The sequence below is a fragment of the Xenopus laevis genome, chromosome 7S, assembly GCF_017654675.1.
Source record: "Xenopus laevis strain J_2021 chromosome 7S, Xenopus_laevis_v10.1, whole genome shotgun sequence".
In the NCBI taxonomy this organism is placed as follows: Eukaryota; Metazoa; Chordata; class Amphibia; order Anura; family Pipidae; genus Xenopus; species Xenopus laevis.
The window spans coordinates 90,421,795-90,434,802 of NC_054384.1; the positions used below are offsets into that span (position 1 = coordinate 90,421,795).

At 38.3% G+C, this 13,008-nt stretch overlaps 1 protein-coding gene across 3 annotated transcripts in view; it reads left to right on the forward strand.

Annotated features, from left to right (window-relative positions):
* Nucleotides 1–13,008, forward strand: part of mmel1.S (membrane metallo-endopeptidase-like 1 S homeolog) — a 118,151-nt gene that overhangs the window by 57,145 nt on the left and 47,998 nt on the right. For all 3 annotated transcript variants that reach the window (XM_041571511.1, XM_018228013.2, XM_041571510.1), the window contains exon 3: nt 12,050–12,085. In XM_041571511.1, the coding sequence (XP_041427445.1) occupies nt 12,050–12,085 (36 nt within the window). The remainder of the gene's footprint in view (nt 1–12,049; nt 12,086–13,008) is intronic.

The window sequence follows — 13,008 nt, forward strand, 5'->3', positions numbered from 1 at the left end:
CAGATGGGTAATGTAAAAGCATCTGTAAATACTTTTCTGGCAAAATTATAGATAGCATGTGTAGGGATGTGTAAAATAGCCACCCCTAGTATTATTGTCAGGCAGTCCCTCCATGTTATGGACACCTAATTGGGTCCTAAAATACAGTTGGGAGGGGTACTGTTGACTCTTGCTACTTCTCACAGTGACCAGCAGATGGCACTGTGCTAGAGTATGAAAGCCTCTGAAGCCATGCATCTTGTGCTGGCTCTAGCCTGTGCAGGAGGCAGAGCTCGAGTGGAACCTAGACAGGTCAGGTCTAGTAAGAATAGGCTACTCACACTTATAGATCACTCTAGGAGTGATAGTCAGTCAGGTTATTTAGCTGAGCAGCTTGAGGCTCCTACGAGGATTGTAGTGGGATTAAGATCCCAGGGTACTCATTGCCCAGAAGTAGGGACTAAGTGTACAGACCTAGGGTAGATAGATTCCCCTCAGGTTCCACTTAGTGAAAAGGCTGAAAGCTGGGTGTACCTCCTCAAAGCTGCATGTATTGTTCCTATCTCTGAGGAGAATCATACTGACCAAAGGTGTTGTGAGTACTGCCTAGTCAATGTACTGTATGAACCTGCAATGTTCTGATCTATGTGCACTCCACTGAGGATTGTATACCGTGCTCAATAAATCTGTTATTTGGTTAAATTATAAGAACCACTGGCGCCTAATTCTTTGCACCTTGAATACAGTTACAGTTGCACTACACCCTGCTTCCACCTTGCTGCGAAGACTCACTCCCTAAGGTTTTAAGGTCTCATCCGGGGCATATGTACTAGGAGTGAAGCTTATAGTAGAGTAAGGTGCACTCAATTTACTATAGCGCTACACATGCGAAGACAATATTATGATAGATGTAAAAAAAAGGTTTAATTTCTGGTGTCAGTATTTCTTTAAGGCCATGGGCTCTAACCCACCAGGTGTTTTCCCAGTGTCCCGCCAGCCAAGTCCAACTCTGATTGAAACAAATGAATACTCCAGGATTGCTGGTACATATGGCACATAAACATAGTACATTTGCAGATGGTTGCTGAAATTTTGCAAGAATTAAAATCATCTTCATTGTCTGGCAATATTATGTAACATACTACATGGTGTTCTTATGGAATTCCTGCAGTACCACTTTTTAATGCCCTTTGTTCAGAGCCCTGTATTCATTGATGTACACATACTTTGTACAGATCTCAATTATTCATTGCTACAAATGCATCAATGCACATAACAAAGCTTGGATTGATGTAATGTTGTAGTGCAAAGTTTTGTGGGAAGGTACAACTAATCAAGCATAATTGATATGTGATATGTGATTTGTGCTCCAAAATAGAGCTCTGAAGCAACCAGCAATTTGTAAACAGCAGGACGCACTTTTTCGTATATGAGTTCTTATTTATAGGCCCATGTTGTTGTAAATCTGGAGATTATAAATGAAGTTTACAACCTGTATTAATAATCAAGATATAAAGAAATAAATAGAAAGTTTTTGGGATGTTGAGCTATTGTATTTCAGCAGGGCCTCAGCACAGCAGTTAATTTTTTTTCCCCCTTGTGCAATCTGAACCAACCCTCAGATTTGTTACGAGTATGTTACCGGTGTCTTTAGGTCTATGTAACATGATAGTTACAATGTTTCAGCAATTAGCAGTGACTTGTTACAAACCTTCACCCGTGGGATATTAATTCTCAACAGCTAAATTGTATGACTTTTTAACCCTTATGCAAAACTCTTGCTGCAGAATTTATTTGTCCACATTGCCCACGTCTTTCTCCTCTACAGCCTATTTAAAGAAGAAACAAACCCTTAATAAAAAAAAAACCCTACCCCCTACCCTACATAGATCCCCCTCCCCCCAGCATAGCTGCCCCCCGCAGACAAATGCCCCTAACTCTTTACTTACCCCTCCATGCAGATTCTGTCCAGCGGAGTTCATGGCAGCCGACATCTTCTCTTCGGTAATTTTCTGTATGAGACTAGCAAATTGGCACATGTGCAGTTGGAGAAATTTTCTATTTCGTGACAACTGCACATGTTGCAAAACTCACAAAAATTGGCGAATCGCCGTTCTCATTCCGAAGATTACTGAAGCGATTGAAGATGGCGCCCGTGAACTCCGCTGGACAGAATCTGCACGGAGGGGTAAGTAAAGAGTTAGGGGCATTTGCCCAGGTGGAGGCAGCTAGGCTGGGGGGGGAAAGTCTATGTAGGGTAGGGGGGTAGGGTTTTTTTTAATTAAGGGTTTGTTTCTCCTTTAAAGGACAACACATATGTCTAGAAATGCCTACGTGTTTAGCATCTCTATTACAGTAATGGTATAGACCTGCAAAGACATCACAGGGGATCACCATCTTGGATTTTGTTAGGAGTGTCTGTGACACACACATGCTCAGTGGGCTTTGAGCAGCAGTTAAGCAGGTAAGCTTATGGGTCATCACAAATCATCAAGCAGTAAATAATGTTTGTCATATAAGTTGTTGTTAAGGAGCTGATTATTAAATGCTGCTGCTAAATGTACTGGTTTCTGAGCTACAGTGTCTATTATGTTTATTCTATATATACTGAATGTTGTGACTCTGTCCCTAAGCTCAGTAAGTAACAGCAGCACAGAGCATGGCCAGTGAATTGGAACTGGGGCATCCTGTGAGACACAGGGATACTGCTTGCCTTGGGCTGGTACTGAACCCCAAAATAGGGTGTGTGGCAATTCTACCCTAATTTTTTGCTACGTTTTAGTTCTCCTATAAGGGATCACTTACAAACAAGTAGAAGATGTGCAGAAATGCCAACCTTGTTCCAAAGTGACCTTTTCATCCAATTACACCCTTCTTCTTCCAACCCAGCTGCCAAAACTTGCTTAGTCAACCCTGATTTGTCCAAACTCCACCACATTTATCATTATCCCCCTTCCCCTCCCACTCCCGGTACAGCTGAAAATGTGGCAAACCTAACCCATCCATCTGTACCAGTGATAAATACAGTAATCTGAGAAATTCTGTTCATCAAGGCAAAAAAATATTTTCAACTCGACAAGTAAACAAATTTTCTATGTCAGAAAAGAGTGTTACAAAATGCTGTTTCACCCAGGAGCATTTTGTTAATTCTAGCTTTCTTTCATTTAGCTGCCTATTCAAACAACAACATACTCTGAATAGAAGCCACAATTTTGGAAGGCATCAAATGTGGTTGTTTCTCATTTTTGTAATTGTTGTTTATTTTCGGTTACAATGGTGGCATTGCGGGTGCACTTTCAGCAGAAAATGTGCTTCAAAATCATTCTCCGTGTTCCCAGTCTTATTTCCAATGAAATGTAATGCAACAACAATAAATCCACATTGAACACAAGGACTGGGAGGCTTTCTCTGCAGAACTATAAATTTAAAGATAAAGCAAAATATTTTTTGGGATGTTCTATTAACATTCTACAACTATTGCATTCTGGGAAAGGAAATATGATATTACAAGGGATTCATTCGCATAGTAAAAGCAGTAATGACTATTTTTAATATGGAAAAACAAAAATTTGCTTTTGATATTTGCGTATTTTCGTTTTATACCCTCCCCAGTGGGATCTCCATTACAGCTCTCAAGGTTGAAGTCTAGGGCTGACAGGGTTTGCTGCTCACATAACATTAATGCTAGTAGGTGTCACGGCTCACTTATTCCTTGTTCATTTCGCTCCCTGACTGCTCTTTGCAAGTTAAAGCGACTGAGCTGTGAAATTCACAGAAATACCCAGTGGAAATCATAAGCATTGAAAGGTTCAGGCAAAGTACTGTTGGGGTTTAGGAGTTTCAAGGGGGTTGCATATTTAGGCAGGTTTCCCTGCCTAAAATCCAAATCAGGGTGATATTCTATCTAGACTTAACAATTGCAATCTTTCCTGGGAAAAGATATTTCCAGGAAAGATTTTCATTTCAATACATACATGTAGAGCTGAATTGTATAATATACAGGTAGAAACAATTCTCCCTGTATCTGATGTTTCAGCACTAAACAATGGCCAATGTTCAGGTGCCTTCAAAGGCACCAATCAAAATTTTCCAGCCCGATGTATGAGACAACCGATATCCAAGTCTTCTGCCGATATCAGTCGGCTCGTCTCTCACCATACACGCACCGAAAATGTACGAAAATTAGTTTTATACGATATTATTGGTGCGTCTATGGCCACCTTTAAGGGGCCAGTAACACCAAATAAATGGCTTTTGTGTGCACTGAATCATAATGCCTGCAGTAGTAAATGTGTATGAGGATACATATAGCAAGCTCAGTGTGCTTTTCCTTGCAACTGCAATCTTTGAACCTAAAGATATGTGGGAGATAAGATGCTGTTAAGTGCACACTTTGAAAATAATTTAGAATCAAATTATTTGGAGTAGAATGACATCTTCAAAAAGTATAGTTAAAATCTGTGGCTTTCTGTGCAAACACGTTTAAAGGAGAACTAAAGCTTAACTAAAGAAGTAGGTAGAAATGTTGTACAATATGTTTTGGGCTTCTGTACCAGCCCAGGGAAACCACAGCCCTTTAGCAGTAAAGATCTGTGTCTCCAAAGATGCCCCAGTAGCTCCCCATCTTCTTTTCTGCTGATTCACTGCACATGCTCTGTGCTGCTGTCACTTACTGAGCTTAGGGACCCACTCACAATATACAGTACACATAGAATAGAAATGTCACAATATAAGGCTGATTAGTAATTAATAAAGATAATTACTACATGGCAGCACAGAAACCAGTACAATTAGCATCAGAATTTTAATAATCAGCCTTGTAGCATCAGCTTATGTTACAGACCAACCTTATTTTATGGTTGATAATTAGTGACGACCCCTAAGCTTAGCTTCTCAACAGCTGCTCAGAGCCCACTGAGCATGTGAGTGTCACAGACACTATACAAGATGGTGGAAAAGTTTGAAGTCCTGGATCATTGCTGCTATTGACAAGCTGAAACTTTAGGCTGGTGCAATAAGTTCAGTATATAAAATATGGCATTTTTTAAAATATTAATTTTTAAGGTTTAGTTCTCCTTTAAGAGCATTTGCCACGGATAAAACAAAGGTAGTGTACTATATTAGCTGGGGCGGAAGACTGAGCCGTGAAACTTTGTATCCTCTGTTGTAATTTTGGGGTGTCTGCACGCCACACAATTTTGTAATATTGCATAGGGTGTCAGCTTAGGGGGGATGTAGAGTCAACCACACAACTTCTGTTTATTCGTTTTCTTGAATTTCAGGAACTGCGGGTCAAGTAGTCTTTTAACCGGTGTTCCAGAAATTGTGCTGAGGGTTGTGAAAATGTGAAGAGCAGCCATTTGTATTAAAGTAAAAACCTTACAGGGTTAGGTCAGCAGTCAGATGGGCTAAGCCACAAGCATGTCTTTGTTTTGTCGTTGTGTATAACCAGAACACATCCACAAATGATGTGATAAATATAGTGATACTTATACTATAGTGATATGTTTTTATTATGCAGTCTCCGGGGGAAATGTAATAAATGCTGCACAGAGTAAAACATTTTGCACAAATAACAAAAATGTGTATTTCGCAATTAATATTCTTCCTTACGTCTGTTATTGCATTGTGTATTTAAATTGAATTGAAGAAGTACTTGAAGGCAACGTCATCTTTTGGAGCAAACGTGAACAAACTTTTTAGTAAGAAGCTTTATTATATAGCACACTGGCGCAAATGAAAAAATTCCCAATATTTCTTCCACAGTTGGAAGTGGTTGCTAAACAGTTTCTGGGTTTGCAAAATCTATATTAAATTCATGCAAAGACATATATTTTCGCACTGTGAGTATTGTTTCCGTTACATAATTGCATTCCAATTTTATAGATAGTATGTACTACAGCAAAGTCATGAGAAAGACATGGGAAAGAAACATTTCAAATTTTTTATCCATTTATACTTGATGTTTTTCTACTATAGATAAAAAAATCCACTTAATTTTAAAGATGGCCATATACTGGCTGACATTTACACTCTCTGCTTGCTCGCCCACAGGACGATAGAATGCTGAGCATACACATAGTTACATAGTTAAATTGGGTTGAAAAAAGACAAAGTCCATCAAGTTCAACCCCTCCAAACAGGGTTGCCACCTTTTCTGGAAAAATATACCGGCCTTCCTATATATTTATCTATTTTCTCTATTAATAACATTGGGATCAACCATAATTTTTACCAGCCAGGTGGCAACCCTACCTCCAAATGAAAACCCAGCTTCCACACACACACCCCTCCATACCTTCACATAAATTATATATACCCATATCTATACTAACTATAGATTTAAGTATCACTCTTAAGGACTGGAGTCCAAAACTGCACTGCATACTCCAGATGAGGCCTTACCAGGGATCTATAAAGAGGCATAATTATGTTGTCATCCCTTGAGTTAATGCCCTTTTTTATGCAAGACAGAACTTTATTTGCTTTAGTAGCCACAGAATGACACTGCCCAGAATTAGACAACGTGTTATCTACAAAGACCCCTAGATCCTTCTCATTTAAGGAAACTCCCAACACACTGCAATTTAGCGTAGAACTTGTATTTATATTATTTTTGCCAAAGTGCATAACCTTGCATTTATCAACATTGAACCTCATTTTCCAGTTTGGTGCCCAGTTTTGGACTTGCCACAAATCCAGGCTTGATTGTTCGGATATTTGTGACCACCCTAAGGCAAGGCAATGGGGGCATTTTTTAGCAGAGTGTAGCAGTAGTCAGCATAATTAAGATCCTTTTCAGATGCACATTGTTACTCATTAGCCAGTACTCATTAGTCAATATTAAGGATGCCGTGGCTATAGGAAGAAAGTTGTTGACAATGAAAGCAGAGGTTATGTTTAAAAGCACATTGAGCAAAATTTTAAATAATGGAGACAGATCAGCATGAGCAGCAATAAATAAGTTAGTGATGAATTGTAAGAAAAAACATTGCATGTATATTAAAAATATGATTTAAGAAAACAATTAAACACATGTTGGTGAAAAAAACTTGATTTTCAAAGAACCTTTACATTGTACTCCAATGACTTAATTATAAAGGTTACAATTAACAAGAAGCCTTTAGTTTATCATTTGTCTGGAAGAAAAGAACAAGGGAAGTAATTGAGTAAAATGAAGTGTTAACAGTAGAGTGAATGCCAAAATAAAGGGATCATTAATGTATCACTGTATATTTCTATTTGAAGTCCAGAGTTATCTGTTTTGTTTTGCATGTGGAACAAGGACACAGAGATTACATTTAAAGGCATGTAAAGGCAAAAATAATAAAATCCCATTTTTACTTTTCTTAATGAAAAAGAACCCTATCGCCAATATACTTTAATTAAAAAATGTGTAAAAATCAATAAACTTGACTGTATGCAGTGAAATTCTCCCTTCATTAACTGCTGCGGATAGGAATTGTCAGACGGCCCCTAACTGCTCTGCAGGGAAACAATCATACTTATGAACAGCAGGGGGAGCCCCCGCCTTACTTCCCAGCCATTCAGAACTCAAGCAGCTTTGTTTGTTTCCCTGTAGAGCAGTCGACGACTGTGTAAAGATTTGTATTGGATTTCTTTTTGCCTTTACATCCCCTTCACTGTTTCCAACTCCAGCTGCAGGAACAAAGATCATGGAGCCAGATTTAAACAGATAAACTGGGATTCTATTTGGAGGATTATTTTAAAATCCACATTAAATTACATGACAACTCAGGACCCAGTGCAGTCTGTATATTGTGATTATTAATCCGTGTTGCTGTATCGGCTTCTGGCAGATATTATTTGACTTGTGCTGTTTTGATAATTTATGATGATCCCTAAGCTTAACCTCCCAACTGAAGCCCAGACCACACTGAGCATGTGTGTAGTCTTGGTCTTGCAAAGATGTTTAACAAAGTTACAAGATGGTGACTCCCTGTGGCCAACTTTGAAAGCATAAATCATTTTTTTGATTAGGCTTGTGGTGCAGTACGTTCATGTTTATGTTTAGTATACAAAATACAGCATTTCTAGCCTTATTCTATTTTAGAGTTTACTTTACCTTTAATGGGAATCTTTTTTCGCCAATTAGTTATCAGACGGATTTGGTAAATACAGAAGGATTCCCAACAGTGTGATCCATTTTTAGATATATCAATTGTGTGAATATGATAGAGACCTTAGAGTGTGCTCTACACAGTAGCAGTGCTTTTCACTAATACCCTTCTGAATCATGATTGTCCAGGGTATAACTCATACAGGATTCAGGAGAAAAGGATTCAGACAATTAGAGACTCATTTCAGCATGGAAAACAAATTGGTATATCCAAATCTCCTAGTAAGGGTGATGGCAGATGGGGATTTTCCTTGAGAGTCAACTTAATTCCAGCTTGTTTCTTTGTATTAACAATGTGCGAGCTGTGGCACCAGTTGGGTGGGTTCTGGTTGCAATTTGGCCAACCATTGTTGTTTGGATTAAGGTGCAGGTCAGACTGGGGAAGTACACTTCCCCACTGCTCTAGAAGATTCCCTGTCTTGGAACTAAAGGCGTTCACAGAAGTAGCGTACAGAGCAAGATAACGTGCGGGTACCTACAATGACAACATTTTGCAGGTTAGGGTTGGGTGCAGGTTGATTTTTCCTGACCTGCACATCACTACTTTGTATGCATCCATCACTGAGGGAGTAACCAGAAGAAAGGGGGTTTCCATACCCAATACAGAGATTTGAAGAGAAATGAAAAAGGAATACAGACTCTCTATTACTTTGCAACTTTGGCATCTGGTTTGACACAGCTCCCATGACTGTTTTGCTCCTTATACGTCCTGTGGTGGCTTCCATTAGTTTTACAAGCATAACAGTTCATTTCAGCAAATTGCAAGGTTTCAAGGTCTTAGGGGCTCATTTGGACACCTCCATTAGTTAATCTAAGTGGCTAACATTTTTATACCCTTTAAAATTTAGGCATCTTCTTGCCCTTTAAAATCAAAAATATGGCAAAACTAGAAATAGAAAAGTAGAAAGACAATGAATTTAGTAGAAACAACAGTTCTCCTTTTGGTTCTAGAATGAGAAATCTAAATTGCAACAATTCCCTTTTTTACCTAATTATTTCAAATGATTAATAGAGTCTTAAATGTATCAACGCAGTTGATAATAAACACCATTCTTTGAATGGGTCACAGATAATAATGTATAATAATGATAATAATGTATCAGATTCACGCCAAGTACAATCTTGTGTAATTTCAACCATATGCTGGTTTAACAAAAGATGTGATTCCATTATGGACATTCCATCCCAACTGGTGCCTCATTCATCACTTGGATTTTTTTCTATAAGAGATCAGCATTCAGTTGGTCTTTCAAGCAGAACTAGATAAATATAATGTTTTGCTAAATTTTTCTGTTACAGATCTGATACTTTTTGTTTGATAATCAACATTTTGTACAGGGAAGACTATTTTGTTTTTTCCTCTTGAGCAAGTCTGGCAGCCGTGATGCTCAACAGACTGTGCATGTAGTGCAGATGTAGAAACAGATAACAATCTGCACAGAGATATGGGATGCAGGAAAGAACAAACAGATAGGGCAGGGGTCCCCAAACTTTTTTACCCGTGAGCCACATTCAAAACTAAAAAGAGCTGGGGAGCAACACAGGCATGCAAAAAGTTCCTAGGGTGCCAAATAAGAGCTGTGGTCTAGAAATGGGTGCTTACAAAGTGTATCACAAACAGCCTTTTTGTCAGGGGAAACTACTGACACAAAAAAACATGTACAGGAAAAGGTGACCCTTTGCATTTAATAATGAATGTGTCAACCGCTTATATTATCTAGGGCATCAATCATGGTCTGGAATCTCTTCTATGAATATTATTGCTGTGGTAAATTGGAGCACAATGGGGTATATTTATCAAAGAGTGAAGTTAGAGATCACCACAGTCCTCTACAGTGAAATTCCTCCACTGTCTATTAATTTATATGGGATTTTTAAAAGAGTATTAATCAATGGGTGAAAGTGAAAATTCATCCTTTGATAAATACGCCTTTCAAAATCCCATAGAAATGATTGGAGAGTGGTGGCATTTCATTCTAGTGGACTGTGGCAATCTCTAACTTCACTCTTTGATAAATATATCCCAATGTGCGACTGCCACCACTCCAAAACCAGAGAAAGGGACCCCTTATAGCACTGTAAACTGCATGGCTTTTTGTTGTATATCCAAGTTGGCCTGAAGCCCTTTGTGCCACCCGGCTCAGTTTTTTGTCTTGTTCATACATACATTGTAAAATTTGGCATGCTGTTCTTATATGTGTCCGTGCAGGCAGCATTTTCTGGGCATGTATATAGAATAATAAATCCAGATCCTATAAGCCTATTTATAAGTCATCTGACTGCTTTATTTAATCAATGTATTGATCTGTTTGTCTATTAATCTATTTGAAATGTCTGAAACTGAAAGGATCACGTCAGTAAATAGGGGACTGGAATTTCATTGATAGCAGGTACATCAGGGGGCCCATTTACTAAAGGTCGAAGTGAATTTTCGAATTCAAAAACTTTGAATTTCAAAGTAATTTTTGGGTACTTCAGACAAAATTCAATTTGATTTGAAAAAACTTCACAAAGTCGACCATTTGAAAATCGAAGTACTGTCTCTTTAAAAAACTTCGACTTCGACACTTCGCCACCTTAAACCTGCCGAATTGCTGTTTAGCCTATGGGGGTATGGGGGACCTCCTAGAACCTCTCTGAGTCTGTAGGCGGCCGCGTGTAGGCGCCGAACGGAGGTTGAGACGCAACATGCTGCATTTTTCCTGCGTTCGGCGCCTACACGCGCCTGTGTGAGTACAGCCCCATTGAAAAAAGCTAAATGTGTCTATTCCTGTGCTCCCCTGCGGCTGAACGCAGAAAAGCGGAACACAGGGGAGCGCGGCTTCAGCCGCTCGTCAGTAAGAACCCTTAGAGATCTGGTCAGAATTATGCAATTTAATAAAAACTAATTTTAAAAAAAATTCTGCTTACTAACAACAACTACTCTATCATATTATGTTTAACTAGCAATCTACTTATTATTATCAGAAACATTTAGCACTTTTCTTTCCCCATCCTTCTGTTTGTATTGGCTGTGTTCACAGTCAAAACAATAGCCAGTCAAAACAATAGTATCTGGTTTTGTACTGGACAGATGAACATTTGGTAGGTAATAGAATCCATTGTTTAAGGATGTTGGGAGGGTAATGTGCTCCTCTTTAAAGAAACAGTAACACCAAAAAATTAAAGCATGGGGGCAGCCATTCAAAACACAGTTTACTTAGCAGATAACAGATTAGCTCTGTAGAATACCACTGTATTCTATTACAGAGCTTATCTGTTATCTACTGTGTATCCTGTGCTTTTTTTTCCTTTTTCAGGTTGAATGGCTGCCCCCATGGCTACACAGCAGCTTGTTAGTATAAACTGTAGTAGTCTTTCTAAAGCAAACACATGCATTTTATCGGTGCAGGGCAACATTGTGTTATGTTTTAATTTTATTAACACTTTCATGTTTTGGTGTTACTGTTCCTTTAAAGAAATCTCCATAGGCATGAGCCACGAAGCAGGGGCTGACTCTCTAGGCCTCCAGATAATTTAAATAACCACTTTGAGAATCTTACCAACCAGATCTTTCCCTGTATGAGTAGTGTTAATCTGGCTTCCAAAGCAACGGCAGTACTCTAATAATGGAACAATATATTTTAATTCAGTATTTTTTTATCATTATTTTTCAATATTCCAAGAAAGAAAAATTTAAATGACAAACAACAAAATCTGAAGGTGGAAAAGGACCAATTAGTCCATCTTACTGGTCTTTTATATGTCCATTAGTTGCAGCATAGAATAATTGTATTTATTCAGTGCCAGCAGGGTAACAGATACAATTGTCAGAAGTGCAGATTTGAAAGCATTTTCTAATCTAAATGTATAACATGTTTTGTTTCTGTAAATATGATGCAGATGTTTTATTTATGGATTTTTTTGTATGTTTTTTTTTTGTCAATTCAGAGAGCATATGCACAACAACTGGATGTGTAATAGCAGGTATGTAATCACAATATTTAGCTTTAAAAGTATGTGTGTAACAAATGCATTGACCTCAAACTGTTGCTTTCTAAAAGGGATTCTTTTTTCAGGTATGGGATCTGTTATACAGAAACCTGTTATCCAAAAAGCTCTGAATTATGTAAAGGCCATCTCTCATTGACTTCCTTTTATTTTTATCTGCAATAATAAAACAGTACCGTGTACTTGATCCAAACCAAGATATAATTAATCCTTATTGGAGGCACAATCAGCCTGTTGGGTTTAGGTAATGTTTACATTATTTTCTAGTAGTCTTAAAGGGATACTGTCATGGGAAAAAATGTTTTTTCAAAATGTGTCAGTTAATAGTGCTGCTCCAGCAGAATTCTGCACTAAAATCCATTTCTCAAAAGAGCAAACAGATTAATTTTGTATTTAATTTTGAAATCTGACATGGAGCTAGACATTGTCAGTTTCCCAGCTGCCCCCAGTTATGTGACCTTGCTCTGAAGAACTTCAGTCACTCTTTACTGCTGTACTGCAAGTTGGAGGGAAATCAACCCCCTCCCTAATGCAGCCTAACAACAGAAAAATGGGAATGTAACCAGATAGCAGCTCCCTAACACAAGATAACAGCTGCCTGGTAGATCTAAGAACGGAACGTAATAGTAAAATCCAGGTCCCACTGTAACACATTCAGTTACATTGAGTAGGCCTGCCAGAAAGCAGTTCCATCCTAAAGTGCTAGCTCTGAAAGCACATAACCAGGCAAAATGACCTGAGATGGCGCCTACACACCAATATTACAACTAAAAAAAAAGTACTTGTTGGTTCAGGAATTCAATTTTATATTTTAGAGTGGATTATTTGCAGTGTAAACAGTGTAATTTAGAAATAAAAACAACACCATAAAAATCATGACAGAATCCCTTTAAGGTACG